This window comes from Centruroides vittatus, unplaced genomic scaffold (genome assembly GCF_030686945.1).
Source record: "Centruroides vittatus isolate TY-2023 unplaced genomic scaffold, ASM3068694v2 contig_846, whole genome shotgun sequence".
Taxonomy (NCBI): Eukaryota; Metazoa; Arthropoda; class Arachnida; order Scorpiones; family Buthidae; genus Centruroides; species Centruroides vittatus.
In genome coordinates, this window is record NW_027122551.1 from 1,421,401 (window position 1) to 1,437,792 (window position 16,392).

Consider the following 16,392-nt stretch of genomic DNA (forward strand, 5'->3'; position numbering starts at 1 on the left):
TTGACCACCATCCCAACCTACATGATGTCAGATCATGGCTAACTCCACTTTTTGGGTCAACATTTTTCTGTCCAGTCTCTCACCTCACCACACACTACAACCACTGTTTCCACAGTCAATGTAATTGTAACTCTTGTATATAGTTCTGTAAAATAAACTTGTGACAACAACTATTGGACTCCAACATCTGTCCTGGAATCATTCATTTGACAAGATGATGACATTATTCATAGATGTAATCGGATTGATCGACATAACCGATTTCGTTCTCAAGAGGCAATCCCAGCGACGCTGATCATTTCATATCCTGAATTCCAGACTTCATCAACAGGAATGCAGGTAGTTCAGCTGCTTGACTGACGTGGAGAGAAAAAGGTGGCCTAACTGGATTCCTGTCAATGAAGTCTAGAATTCAGGATTTGAAATGGTTGGTGTTGCTGGGATCACCTAGTCCAGCTTACTATGTCATGGAGGTCACATCCAGCTCACCAGTGAGGAGGCCACTAAGGCGTACCTCTTGAGAAGGAAATCGGTTATGTTGATCAATCGATTACATCTATGAGTAATATCATCATCTTGTCAAATGAATGATTTCAGGACAGATGTTGGAGTCCAATAGTTGTTGTCACAAGTTTATTTTACAGAACTATATACAAGAGTTACAATTACATTGACTGTGGAAACAGTGGTCGTAGTGTGTGGTGAGGTGAGAGACCGGACAGAAGCATGTCGACCCAAAAAGTGGAGTTAGCTATGGTCTGACATCATGTAGGTTGGGACAGTGGTCAAATGCTGTGTTGCCAACCACAGCAATCTAATCTTTCATATAACATTTATTTGAGTTTATTCCTTATTTTACTTTGTAAATGTAATATTTTCGTCTTCCTTCGCGACCCTTCACTACTAAAAATTTGCATATTTGTGTCAAACTAATATAAAATAGTACGACATTTGATTGCCATTAACCCTGATTAACACTTTTAGTGAATATTACAAATTTAATGTAGGGTTTGTATACTTTTAACGTAATTATTAACTAAATTTTATTAATATTTATTAAAAGACACTCTGACAGTTCCCTTGTTAGTGTTTTTTGTTATTTCCTATAAATGTTTCTGCTGAACCAAATGCAGAAATAGGAAAAAATAGAAAACAGTAAAAATACATCGGTGTTATGTACTAAATAAACAATGCTCTTTCATTTTGTAATTGGACTTTTTTGCTATCTCAGTTAATTTCTGAGATAGTTTACTTCAGTTTTGTAGAAATTGTGTTCAACAGACTGTTCATGGTCACTTTTCTATAGGTACCAATTATTTCCTTGGTGATATCACAGGTGGTTTAAAACTTATAGGAGATATACTGACTTTTCTTTGAACTTTGTAAAAATAAATTTATAGTAAAGAACTGTTTTATTTCAATATAAAGAATTAATCTGTAGAAAAATATCTGTAAGTTCCTTATATAATAAAAGATTGATATTTTTTAAGTTTGTCATTTTTAAGAAAATGCTTCAGGTTGCTTAAAAGTTTTTTGATGAAGATAGGAAATGACAAAAATTTTAAATGAATAAATAATTTTCATAAGCTTTTAAGATAACAAATACTGTATTTTTCATAATATAATTAATATTTTATTTGATAAAATTAAATTTATTACAGTTTTTAAAATATTTAATAAATCACTGAAAATTTCTTATAGTTTCAGATGATTAATACTCAAAAAGAATACATGATGTTAAAATTAATTTTATTTGTACAGTTGATTTTAATTCACTATTTAATACTTTTAACAGATACTCTCTTGGATTATGTTTATGGAGAATTACGTAGAGGATATTTATTAGAAAATGATGAGCAGAGATATGCAGAAAGAAGGGAAAAATTTTATATATTTATGAAGATTCCTAGAGAAATTGAAAAGGTTAATATCTTCTGTTATATATTAAATATTAATTATTTATCCTATTGTAAGACATAATCCTATTGGTTTTTAAACTGTTAAAAACAGTAATCATCAGGGAAATAATTTCAATTTGAAATTTCAAACAATTATTATTTTATTTTGTAAGATAAATTTTTAATAATTAAAAAGTAAAAATATCATTGTTAAATGTTTTTAGAAATGAAATGTATTTTTATTCAAAGAATATTTTATTGAAGAAATTTTATTTTTATTCAAATACTAAATATACATTTAATGAGACAAAAATCTTATAAAAACTATTTAAAAAGAATTAGTTTTAAAATTATTCCTGTAAAATTTGATTAATATAAGTGTTTTGAGCACAAAAATCTATGTGGATAAGGAAATGATGGGGTGGCTGTGTCCGGTTTGATTCGAAGGTTTGAGGAAACGTGCAGTGATCAACCGGCTCATCCATCCCACTAATTATAATTAATTGAATTTGTTCAATTATATTTTTTTGTCACCTTAAATACATGTTTTATTTATTTTTTCTTAACGTCTTAACTCTTTAATTAAAAAAGATATTGGCTATTTCTCTATTTTGCAAATTGTACTTGTTAGACTTTGACATAGGGCACCTTGGAAAATCTGAATTTAGCAAGGGTGCTGAGAATAAAAAAGTTTGGAAACCACTGATTTAGTAATTAATTAAAATATAATTGTGGAAAACGTATTAGTCCAACGTAATCTGGTGGTGGTTTGGCTTATTACATGGAATAATACAATATAAACAATGCAAACAGAAATTACATTTTTATCCAGTGTTTTGAGAAGCTAGAAGCTTAAATTTATTTGGTAAATTATAATATTGCTGTAAAGGTCTGAGATCTTCCATAGAAATGGTCTATACTTTCCTTTCAATATCCACTACAGCAGAAAATACTATATACAAGAATTTCCATACAAGATCAGTTATCCAAATTGGTAATCTTGTTGAACTGTTGTGTTCAACTTTTTACATACGTTTCAAACAATGTGACTGAATATAGATAAATATAGTATTAATTTCTAGCAATAATTGAGATTTCAAGAAGTTTGTTATTTTAAATTATATAACTTATAAAATTATTTTCCAAGTGAACTATATAAAATGTTTAAACTTTTGATTTGCATATATTCTTATGATAATCTGTTCTCTAATATGGTTAAAATGTTTCATACTTTCAGATGTTCATAAAATAGTTGCGAGGTTGAGGCCGAAGTTTTAAACGCAAAAACCTGTACGTCTGAAGTTCAGCACTGCTTTCCTGTAAGCCTAGAAGTTTGACAATGGCATTTGGAATGTCGGGCATGATTCTACTGACTTTCCAAACACCATTGTCAAACTTCTAGGCATACAGGAAAGCAGCGCTGAACGTCCGACGTACACGTTTTTGTGTTTAGAACTTCAGCCTCAACCTCGCTAGTATTTTTAATAATAATTCATACTCTGTTAAGAATGGCTTTTGTTTGTTGCATGCAAAAGAGGTTTAATTTAATTAATTAGTATCTTAAAAAAATTAAAATTACTTAAAAATTAAAATTAAATACTATTTAATATTTTTTAATGAATTAATGATATGAAAAAGCTAAAATTATTTCTTTAATTATTTTAACTAAAACAAATGATGTATAAAATACAGGTATAATGTTTTGAAGTTTTGCTATTTTGTAAGGTGTATATTAAGATCATAGTTTAAACATATAACTTGTTAATTTTATATTTTCAGAAATTTTAGAAGAAAAACTATCAAAATTACTGAAAAAATTCTAGAATAACTTATTTTTATATTATCATTATTAAATTTGAAAATTAAAGCTTATGATATTTATAATGATTGTGTACTGTACATGCAGTCATGCAGTTTTGGAAAATTTGCTCTTTTCTATATAATACTTTGATAACCTTAAGTTGCTTTTTATATGCCATATTCAGAATTTCATATGTTATGTAAAACATGTAATATGACATATGTTTCATATGTCATATTACATGTTTTATTGATAGACAAATGTTTTAAGCTATCTAGTAGTATTGCTTTCTGCCAGTATTCAGTAACATTAAAATTATTTTTGAAATTTAATTTTTATCATGTTTTCTGTTTAATGTGTGGTTTTAAGTAATTTTTTTATAAATTGTAATGTATTCACTGTAAAAAGCTGAAACTTTACTATATTAATTAGAGATTTTGTAATTTTTTTCCTTTTATCTTTGGAAATGAACCCCCCTTTATAACACGTAGTTCTGTTTCTTGCAATTGCTTAATGTCTAGTTATTTGTTTACAAATTCTATTATTGGCTATTTTCATTTGCCATAAATAAGTTACTAGACTTATTACACCAGTCATAAAGAAATTACAACATATTCAGGAAGTCATCATGTCAATGCTGTAATTTCTTTACAACTGGTATAATAAGTCCAGTATTTTAGGTAGATGATAATAGCCAATAATAGAACTTGTAAATGCAGTTCTGTTGTTAGATTTTTGAACATTTGGCCTTCACATACATTTTTAGGAACACATTGCTTCTGAAAGTCAAGAATTACCCGTGTTTATTGACATTTACCATATGATAACTATTTTTTTGAATTAATATTAATTAAGAATCAACACATCAACATCAAAAATCTAACAACATAAATACTTTAATGATCATCATCAGGTTTTAACTTGCAAAATGTTGCAGGTTAGAACCTGATGATGACCATTTAATAGACAAACAAATGTTTTAAACTGTTAAAGTTTTATATTGCTGGATTTTTGGTGTTGGTATGTTTATTTTTTAGTTACATTGTTTTAATAGCTGTTTACTAATGTTAATTTACATATTTTCAGTTTATATGGTATGGATTTTTCCAGTGTATTGATGCATTTCTCTTCATATTCACATTTTTACCACTTCGGTTTGCTTTATCAGTATGGTTTCTTCTTACTCGTTCCCTTAAAATTATGTTCAGGTAAGGTATATTGTTTATTATGTTGCTTTTTTTATATTTAGTTTGAAAAATTTAATAAATTGAACTGTATTTATTTAAATGGTTGAATATTATTATTATTTATGATTTTTTACATTGATATTTGGTGCACATGAAACAGTAAAGTAGCTTTTTATATAATGAAATGGGATGAATTTATTCGTGATAGAAATCAAATAAGCAGAGATTAAAAATGTGTGCAAAATTTTCAGAATTGCATTATTGATTGCTTTGGATTTATAGATGGTTTTTTCCTTTTATTTCTGCTTTAATTTTGTTTCAAAATGCTGTATAAATTATAAGTATTGCCATATTGATGTTAATGTGTTGAACACACAAAAGATGCATGCAAATTTATATGCATAAACTTAATTTTGATCTGTTTAACATATATTTTTTTCAAAAAGTTTGGTTTCATTAAGGAATTTTTATAAGGAGTTTTGAAGAATTCATAGTCATGTCCCATAAAAATCAGTAAAAAATTTTTTTGATTACTCTTTGTAAGAAGTGTTTTCAAATTGATTTCATTAAAATTGGATAACTGTTTCTGTATGAAACAATAAAACTTACTGTTTGAGAAACCCTACTTTGAAAGCTGATTTTCATCCCTTAAAAGCATAACATATTTAACCTTATAAAATACAGAAGAAACTAAGACTGCTTCCTTTCCATCCTGTCCAATTACCAAGAACTAAGTCTTCCTATGCAGAGATAACAATTCATTAGAGGTTATGCCTCTGCAATATTATGTAAAACAGTTTTAAAAAGGCCGGATTTTGATCAGATAGAATGGAAAGGAAGACTTCTTAGTTACTTCTGTATGTTATATATTATGAATATACCATCTTCCTTTTTAATTGAAAGTATGTATGTATTTTTACAATTGTTGGTTTATCATCAGTGAACCTTTTAAAACTGTTTTACATAATATTGTAGAGGCATAGCCTGTAATAAAAGGTTGTCCCTGTGAAGGAAGACTGTTTTAGTTCCTGGTAATTGGACAGGACAGAAAGGAGTCTTATTTTTTTTCTGTATTTTATATATTGTGAATATACTGTCTGCCTTATAATTGATATTTAACCTTTTTTAAAAAAAACATATTTATGCCAATAGAAAAAATAGTTTCTTAGCTTTTGATGTTCTATAATGTAAGAATCATGAAATTTAAAGAGGAACATTTATGTGATGTTCATTGTTTGTATGAAGTTCCAAACAAGAACATGTCTTGGACCATCATTTCTTGCTTAAAAAGTAATTGTAAAGAGGAGAAATGGTACTTCAGTTTTCTTCAATAAACTTCTTAAAACTGTTTTTACTTCTGATTAAAAAAGACAGCTTTATTCAGATAATAATTATAGTATGTCTTAAATTGAAATAATACAATATATTGTGAACAAAACGTAGTTTTAAATTTAAAAGATAATTAATTCTGAGAAAAATTAAATGTCTTATTAAAAATTATACTAAACACTTTTTATCATTAAATTATATTTAATGTAATATGATAGACCTAGAAATACAGTATAAAATCAGTACAGTAAATCAAACATATGTAATAAAATGTTTTTTTTTTATTTGACAAGACTGTCTCGTCTCTAAAATTGCACTGCTGTCAATGGCTGGACACCTTAGAGCTATGAAGGAGTACATGTCAGGAGTTGCAATTTGGCATAGAGTATTTGGTGCCCAAATCATGTGCACATAAAATAAACCAGACTAAGAGGTAGTCAGGGGACTGAAAACTGGGTCAAAATAAAACACTGCTGAGACCCTTTCTACAAATAGGCAGATTTGTGCATGCGTTGCTCGTGAACTGAATCAATAAACAAATGCAAATGCAATTTAGAACTAGTAGTGCCATCTGTTGCCCTCAGATGGAACTTGCAAACAGGTGGCAGCTGGCGTGTGCCTGAACGCATAACTTGGGAAGTTCGAAATGTGAATGTTGCATTCCCAGTTGTCGCCAATCGTATGAATAAGCCCAAAGTCTCTGAGACATAGTATTCTCCCGAAAATGGCTTTGCCGTTTTACTTGTTTATTTTATTTTTATATTTTTAGGATTTTATTTTTCTTTTATACAGATCATTATTTCGAAGAAATGACAGTAATGAAAAAGAAAATGTGTTACAACCAGCAGAAATCTGTGATTTATTGAGAGGAATAATTTTGATAACAGTCAGTTTTCTGATGACATACGTTGACACGTCCATGTTATATCATATTGTAAAAAGTCAGTCAGTCATCAAATTATATATATTTTTTAATATGTTAGAGGTAAATATAACTTTTGAATTTTTCTTACATAACTAAAATATGTAAAAACATACAGTAGAACATCGTTTATCCAAATCAATTGGGGACTGGGGTTGTTCAGATAACTTATTTTTCGAAAAACTGATTATGTACGAAAATATATATCAACTTATTCCATGTTGAAATTTTTTTCTGTTGTGTGTCTCTTTGTGTTGAATTTTCATCGATGTTAAGCCCAACGTAAATTTTTAAAAATAATAATTATGGCTATTGTATTGTTATAAATTATTTCTTTATTTTGTACAAACAAAATAAATATATTGAAAAATATAAAAACAAAAAAAATTATACTTTAGAAGTTAAACTAGTCACAAATTTTTTAATGGCATCACTGTTCTTTTTAATGTCTGATATTGTGGCAATTCCAACTCCATAGTTCCGAGCTAAGCTTGATCCACTAGCACACACTTCAACTGATCTATTATTTTAAGTTTATTGGAAACACTAAGAACAACATGTTTATGTTTAGTCGCCATTACAAACAGTACAACAACTACAGCATGATCTGTTACAAGTATAAAATTCACAGATCCAAAATTAATGTCCCCGATGGAAACGGATTTCGATTCAGCATGACACATGTCCTAACATACAGTCCTCAGAAAAACACCACACAAAAGTGCCAGTGCTGCCAGCTAAAACACACACACACTAACAAGAAAAATATTGGAGTAGCCCAAGACATAGCCAAAGATTTCAGTGCCACAGCACTTGTGGAAATTTAAATTTGCCGACTAGAACGCTTTCAGTTAACCGACATTTTGGTTGATTGGCTTTTAGATAAACGATGCTCTACTATATTTTCATATTCAGCATGCAAAACATCAAATGATTTAATGACAGCTATGACAATATAAGAAATATTTTGTCTTATTTTACATTTAAACATCAATTAAAATATTTTATACAGTAAAACCTCGTTATTTGAATATTGGATAATTTGAAGTATGATATAAATCAAAGTAACTCTAGTCCCCGGCCAAGAGAATAGGATTTTGCCCACATTTTAATTTAGATAATTTGAAATAAGAGTACAATGAAATTCAAAGACATTATTATTGTGGATCACCAAACCAGATAATGTTTAATTCGAAATCTTCCATCATGTTATGTGTTTATAAGAAAGTTTCCACTCCCAAGTCGCAGTTTCTGTTTCATTGAATGCATTGTTGATTTATTGAATGTACAGTACATTCAAGGTCATTATGACATTGTACACATTGTCAATGAAGAGAGATTTTTTTTATTTTTATGGAAGAAATCTCTTTGATGTTTAATTATTTTGGACATGTTTGCAAAAGTCTATTGATTCAATAATTCCAAAGTCCATTAAATACATGTCTGTATGCATTCATGATAGAATGCATATTTATAGCTGCTAGTTGTTAATACAGCTTATTTTCATCAGATCACATGATTTTTGTAATCTAAGTCAATATGAAATTTGTGATAATTCTTGTTGAAGCACTAAAACTTCTTTTGTACTTTATTTTCAGATCTTGCTTTGAATATAATTTGGTCACATTGTCATTGTTTTCATTAAGTACTGTACATGCCGGGTGACAGTTTTTTCGAAATAACTTAAATTACTAACTAATAACTTGTAATATTGATGCATTTGTAAACGAATGGGTGAAATTATATAAGATAATGTCATAATTGTATTTGAGAATTACAAAAATCTTTGATTCTGAAAGAAAACTTCAGATAATTAAAAGTTTTTTTTTTTTTTTTTGGACTTTTGAGTTTTGAAACAATGAGATTTTATTGTAGTAAACTTGTAATTTATACTGTAGATAATAAAATCTGTTTAAGTTGTTTACTATTACATGTCTATTTAAATGAAATATCAAATTCATAAAATATATTGACACAACATATAATTTGATTAGATCATTATTCATTTGTTGAATAACTCAAAAATAAAAGCATTACCACCTACAAGGGATTGGAAACATCATTGTGAAAAAGTTTTAAGTTTAAAACATGAGTATTCACTAGAATAGTCCACTCACTCTCTCTTAGAAAATATTTATATAGACAATTGGTGTTCCTTGATTAAATAAAATCATGGAACACCTTTTTTGATAAATCAATATTATTTAATAACTTTTAAAAATCTTTATCATCATTAATGAATTACTAGGTAATTGATTAATTAAGCATGAATGCTTATTTTCATTATTATGACCATTAGCTATTTCTTGCAGCATCTTGAAATGATAAATAATATCTTTGCTGTTGTCATAAAATAATGATACAGATTAATGATATATTTTGTGAATAACTTGTATTAAAACATTGTTATACTTTATAAATTTAACTTTATTTATTTATGATGTTTGATGTTATAAAGATAAAATGTCTTTTTAGTAATGACATGTTCACAAATCCAGCCCATAACATATTAATGTTATCAATTTCACATACATTCTGAGGACTAGCTTAAGCCATTCATAATTTTTTAAAATTAGATTCTATGTGTTTTCTGGAAATTGTAGTATTAAGAGTTCATTATATGAAACTGGTTTAATGTCAGTTACATCATGTGACAGATGGACAAATTGATACCAAATTAAATACAATTTTCAAAAGCTGGAAATTAAATCAATACTTTAAAGGGTCAACATATGCACTTTTCCAAGCACCAAACATTCTGTAGTTCTTCCATAGTTTGAAAGATTTAAAAACATTACAGACACTTAAGGCATTTGTAAAGTTAAGAAGTTCTAGTTGGACCAGAAGCAGAATAATGAATATAGTTGAAAATGTTCACCATTCACCTCCTACACTATCTGAAAAGTGCATAGAGAGACCCTTTTAAGTATTAATACCAAATTATTGTAAGAAAAATCTGGATTAGAGTAAAGAAAATAAAATACATTTAAAATATTTAAAAAATATTGTTATTAAACCAAACTAGAGTTCTGCACATAATGTGATGGATAAGAAATAATCAAATGCACAATAAAGATTTTTTTATATTAAATACATTATGTAATCATTTATCAATTTAAATCATAAAAGTTGATTTTTATGAAATTCTAAACTTATATTATTTTAACTTATAGATGCTTGTGTTATAATTAGCACATTCAAAACTTTTTAAAAATAACACAAATTTAATTATCAGTTTATTGAAATTTAAATAATTTTATATAAGTAGGCAAATTATAATGTAATAATTATAATATTAATTATATTTTTTAAGATTGCAGATAAACTGTTCTCATCTTTTGGGCAAGACATTCTGGATGCCCTATTCTGGACAGCTACAGAACCTCGAGGAAGGAAGAGAGAACACATTGGATTAGTGCCACATCTAATAATGGCTGTTTGCTATGTCTGTATCCTTTTTTAAAACTACAAAATACATTTGGTATAAATGAGACTAGAAATTGTTAATTCTTGATCACAAAGATTTATTTTTAAAAAAGTTAAAAAACAAAAATAATAATAATGCAAATTCTAAAGAAGCAAAATGTTAATCGATAATGAAATAGTAGCATACAGTATCATATAATAAAATAAAATATAGCACAATAAGAACTAAAGTATAATTTCATTCATTGCTCCTGCAATTTGTGATATTGTTTTCCATTGTAATTGAGCAATGATAAAAAATCAAAATTTTGGAATTTAAAGAATAAGTTATTTCAGTAGTTCTATCAATACAATATGGTGACATTAGATGTGCTTACTAAAGATGTTTGCTAAAAGTTACATTAAGTAAATGAAATTACTTGTAGAAATAATTTTTAAAAATCCAAGATAGTATATATTAAAATATTACAAAGTTTAAAGACTAAACAACACAAAAAAGGAAGACTTTTTTTTTCTAATTTTTAGAGTCTTTTATTTGTCCATTCTATTGTATTCCAATGGCAGTGAATGGATGAAAAGAAGACACTACATGGAAAACTTTGTGTTTTTTTTTTTTTTTTTTTGTGTTGTTTGGTCGTTAAATTTTGTAATATTTAAATGAAATATTGTAAAATAAATGCAAAATATTAAAATACATATTTGGATTACAAGGTATATTTCCATTCAATAAAATAAATACTAATTTCAAAAACTTTATTTATGCCATTAAGAAATAAAACTTAAATTTCAATAAATTATAACTATTGTTTAATAAAAAGTAAAAAAACATTACAGATGGATACTAGTCCAATCTTCACTGCTTGCCATGTCCAATCACTAGGAACAACTATTTCCATTGCAGAGACAACCTTTCTTTAGAGGTTATGCCTCTGCACAAATATGCAAAACAGTTTAAAATGTCCACAGATGACAATCCCAACACAATTAAAAATATAATATTTCTTTGTAAAAAGGGCTGGCAGAATTACAATTTAATAAAAAGTAAAACATTGGACATGGCAAGCAGTGAAGATTGGACTAGTATCCATCTGTAATGTTTTTTTACTTTTTATTAAATTGTAATTCTGCCAGCTCTTTTTACAAAAAAATATAAATCGTAATGATGGTGGACTTCACACCGGCCGATCTCTGAATAAGCAAGAAACGAGAAAATTAACATCCAGGCGTTAAGTGTTTACGAATATCGCTGTAATCACTAGCGCTTTCGACGAAACTATTTTCGTCTTCCTCAGGTGGATAAAAACGGTTAAAATCCTTTATCGAATCAAAAAATTTTCGAAATGCAAAAACCGCTTTAGAGCTTTGGAACAAAATCAACGATGGAACAGAGCGATAAGAAATTTAAATGTGCGCGCGTGGTGACGTAGCGCATGTGCTATAAATTACTGAGATGTGCCAGCGTAGAGGTGTTCCAGAGGAGCTCTAAAGCGGTTTTTGCATTTCGAAAATTTTTTGATTCGATAAAGGATTTTAACCGTTTTTATCCACCTGAGGAAGACGAAAATAGTTTCGTCGAAAGCGCTAGTGATTACAGCGATATTCGTAAACACTTAACGCCTGGATGTTAATTTTCTCGTTTCTTGCTTATTCAAAAAAATATAACTATTGTTGTTTATTAACAGTTGATTTGAAAAATGATTTGCATTAATTGATGATTTTAATTGATGAAGATTAAAGACTAGACAATGTACTGTACTCTCATTATTCTAATTTCTGCTTAACTCAAATTAATGTTTTTTTTCCACTAAATGTTTCAGCCAAAAACAAAAACAATCATAAATCATTTGTTAAAAGCATAAATATATGTACTAAATACATTATAAAATTTAAAAAAAAAATATGTATTTATTCATGAACCTTTTTGACATCTCTATATAAAACCCTGCTAATAATTTTTTTACCAACCTGAATAATACTGTGCAATAGTTAGTTTGGATTCACAAGTATCCATTGTGTATCTATACTTGTCTCATTTATTGTTAGAAATAATTAATTTGCATTTTAGATGAGAACTTTGATATTTGGCATTATAAATAGTTTAAATTTAATTATAAAAATTAAACCCTTATGAATTAAACAAATAATATATATATAAAACAATCTATAAAAAGGTATCTTAAATCAGAAAAATTAAGCATCATTTTTTGAGTGCATTTTATTCTACAGAATAAGATGAGTTACATTACATGTATGTACTGTGTATAAAATATTTTTTATATTTATGTATAGTAATATTAAGCTGTTCTAACATATATAAAAGCAAATTTGCAGTTGTTGACTATCATATCATTTGCTTTTGTTTGCTTATGACATGCATGGAGTTGCCATACTGATCTTGCACAGTGATGTGTTGGTAGTCATCTTGGGCTATTGCATTTTTTGGAAGCCTACCTACATATGCTAAGTCTAGGCAAGCCATCAACAATTGTGGTGACCCACACACAAAAATTTCTGGTTACATTCCTGGGATAGATATATCCTAGATTTGCATGATTGATGATAATGCTTGTTTGTGTATGAAAATAAACATTGCAGTTATTTATGATGACATCTTGAATAGCAAAAAGTTAAACAGAATAACTAAATTGATCAGTTATATTGTGTTGAATTAAAATAATTATAAATGAAAGTATCTAAAAAAGACATTTATATTATTTAAATGTAAATTATATTTTTAAATTTCCTTGACTTGAATAGTTCTACATGCAATTTTGGTGCTGCTTCAAGCCACAACACTGAATGTTGCACTGAATTCTCAGAACAAAGCTCTTTTAACAATTATGATGTCGAATAATGTAAATATTGATTTTTTTTTTTTTTTATTAAATTGACATAAATTTTTTAGATATATATTTATATAGAATAACTGTACCAGTAATTGACACTACACCAGTTAATGCTGTTTAAAAATTTTAATTTCTAAATAGCAATAAAATTTTGTTTTGAAAATAAGCTAGTTACACACACAAGTGTACAGACCACCATGTAGTGTTAGAGAATTATTTATTTATTTTTACATATATTTGGAAATGTCTTATGTCAATAGATTTTCACCCTCTAATAACAATATACTCACAATTTACAATATAACAATAAAATTATATAAAGCATAAAGCCTTAAAACTGTAGTTATTATTTACTTTTTACATACTGATATTTTAATTTATTAGAAATTATAAGTAACTAACTAATTCTTGTACTAAGTGTTTTTAACTTAACTTTTTTAAAAAAAATACATATTTGTTTTTTAATAATTTTGAAACTAGCTACCATGAAGTAAAAGTTTATTTTTCAATATTGACTTTTCATACAGAGAGAGTTTATATGTTACATGTTTACATGTTTCTCAATATATCAAATCAAAGCAAACTTACCATGTCAATTACTGGTACAGTTATCATAATACAATTTTACAGCAAATAATGAAATTGTTTCATTGAAGTAAATGTTTGACAAAAATTAGTTATATATTAGTTAATTTGTGTAAACTAGGGATGAAAAAACTTTTCTGAATGCAGGCTGCAAGTGAATTTTATAGGCTTCTGGCAAAATGTCAAGCATTTATACACACTTTTTTAGATTCTCTCCCTCAAAGATTTATAGTTTTATCACATTTTACAAAAGACAGAGTTTTGAACATTTACTTCAGGTTGATTATTACTATTTCATAAAGGCCTGAAAACAAATAATATACAATTCTTAATTTTTTTTTTCTTTGTAATCATATATATTTTACTTATATTTTGTTTTGTTGTATTTTATTCATTGTTTTTTTATGTATTTTAATCAGGGTTTTACAGTTTTTTTCCTCAGTTCTGAGAGAGCCCATGGACCTCTTTCACTCTGAGAGCACTAAGAGGCCCAGGATTTATGTTTGTGTATGTATTAACAAAGCCTATGTAGGGCTGGTAGCTTGCCCTTTGAATAGGAATTGTGACTGTTTTGTGTCATCTATGTGTAATGTGCATGTGTGTTGTGTACTTATCAAAAATTGTCAAAGCAAACTCAATGTGTCATATGTGGTAAGGTGCTTGTGTTTTGTGTGTTGTGTGTATTGACAAGTGTGTGTTGAGTACTTGGAGTGTTGTTTGGTATGTTGTTGTTTAGTATTGCATTAGGATTTTACTGTTAACTAGCAGACCCAGCCATCCATTGTTGTGGCTCAAAATGTATCTATCATAAATGTATAACACTTCCCCATGAGGGGAATTTCAAAAAATCCCTTCTTAGTGTACATTCTCTTGATGTACCCTATTAAAACACAATCAAAAACGCAAAAACTGCATGTAAAATAGTATTAATAGAAGCAGAGTTCTGCACGTCTTAAGCCTTAATCCTGTCCATCTCCCCCCAGTGGGGGAATTTCGACATGTATATTATATAAAAATACATGCATATTCGAATGCAACATTGTGCCAAAATTTCAAAGGAATCGGTAAGAACAAACGAACATTACATTTTTATTTATATAGATAGATAGATGATGATCTGCTTTAGTTCATCCTCACAGAAAAGCAAACTTAGGTTGTCATACTCGCAGAGTTAGCACTATCTGTTGGATATAAAAGCCTTAATCCTAGATGATATCTTTTAATTTATATAAATGTTTAATGGAATAATATACAGCTCATGTCCACCCTGAAGGTCCATTCTAAATATTGGTGAAAGAATTTTTTAAATCGGATGAGTTGTTTCGGAGATTTCCTGCTACATCCAAACTTACTTACCTCTTTATAATGATAGTATAGATTAGGGGAGGAAATCTATTATTGGAATACTTTTTGTATTGTAATTGAAACCAAATAAATAAATAATTTTACTTTTATGAACTAGTATATTGATGGAATTTTTAATTGCCATATATAATATTGAAATTTGAATGTCAGTAAAGTTTACATTTCCAAAAGATGATGTGAATGAATGAATGGTTGACTATTCTAGAAAGGCTAGAAATGTATTGTACAATAACTGTTGATCTCTGTTGACATTTTTGACTTTTAAAGTCAAATAATTGTGAAAAGCGTCACTTTGGTCAAAATACATGCCAAGTAGTATCATGGGATTTTTATTCCCTTAAAAGAGCTTATAAAAAAAGCCAAAATATATACAAACTTGATTTTGACTTGCTCTACAACATAATTGCAGAGATTGTAGATGATATGACTGATCAAGAACATCAACTAAAGAAGAAAATGTGAGTGTTTCTCAGGAGAAATATTATTTGTGGAAAAGAGAAGCATGTTTGAGCAACAACAAGAAGCAGTCACTTAGTATCTTGTTTTTAGAAATAAATGTATGTTTTCATTGATACAGTAAAAAGAATTGTTAAAAAATTACTGTAGTTTTTTACCTATTTTATATGGCTTTTATCAATTAATTAAAGGTGGAATGTTTAGTTAATTGCATTATTGAATGTTTAATAATGTGTAGGTGCTGAGATTTTCATAATATTAATAGGTTGTTTCTGCATTTTTAATTTATTAATAACTATCTTAATGTAGTGCCAAAATACCATTTAATGTTCCTTGATTAGCATAAGAAAGTATAAAAATTTTTCTTTTAAAAAATGCTAATTTTCAAACTTAATTCAAAGTCAAATAATTTCAGCTATTGAAATTAGGGATTGCAATTGCTGGATCCCTCATCCAGCAATCCAGCTGGATCCAGCGCATTCTTCGGCCTGCTGGATCCGCAAATACTCAATTAACTTTCTAAATAATTGCGCAAAAGTCTACGTCTTCGCGTTGCCGCTTTGCTAACTACTAGACT

The 16,392-nt window shown here is 28.0% G+C and overlaps 2 protein-coding genes across 2 annotated transcripts in view; both read left to right on the forward strand.

Moving 5' to 3' along the window:
• Nucleotides 1-16,392, forward strand: part of LOC136982484 (endothelin-converting enzyme 1-like) — a 130,910-nt gene that overhangs the window by 69,177 nt on the left and 45,341 nt on the right. The window lies entirely within an intron of this gene.
• LOC136982485 (transmembrane anterior posterior transformation protein 1 homolog) overlaps nt 1-16,392 on the forward strand; it is a 54,860-nt gene that overhangs the window by 18,434 nt on the left and 20,034 nt on the right. Inside the window, exons 2-6 of the mRNA XM_067278979.1 lie at nt 1,796-1,923; nt 4,786-4,907; nt 7,008-7,200; nt 10,451-10,586; nt 13,321-13,418. Of these exons, the coding sequence (XP_067135080.1) occupies nt 1,796-1,923; nt 4,786-4,907; nt 7,008-7,200; nt 10,451-10,586; nt 13,321-13,418 (677 nt within the window). The remainder of the gene's footprint in view (nt 1-1,795; nt 1,924-4,785; nt 4,908-7,007; nt 7,201-10,450; nt 10,587-13,320; nt 13,419-16,392) is intronic.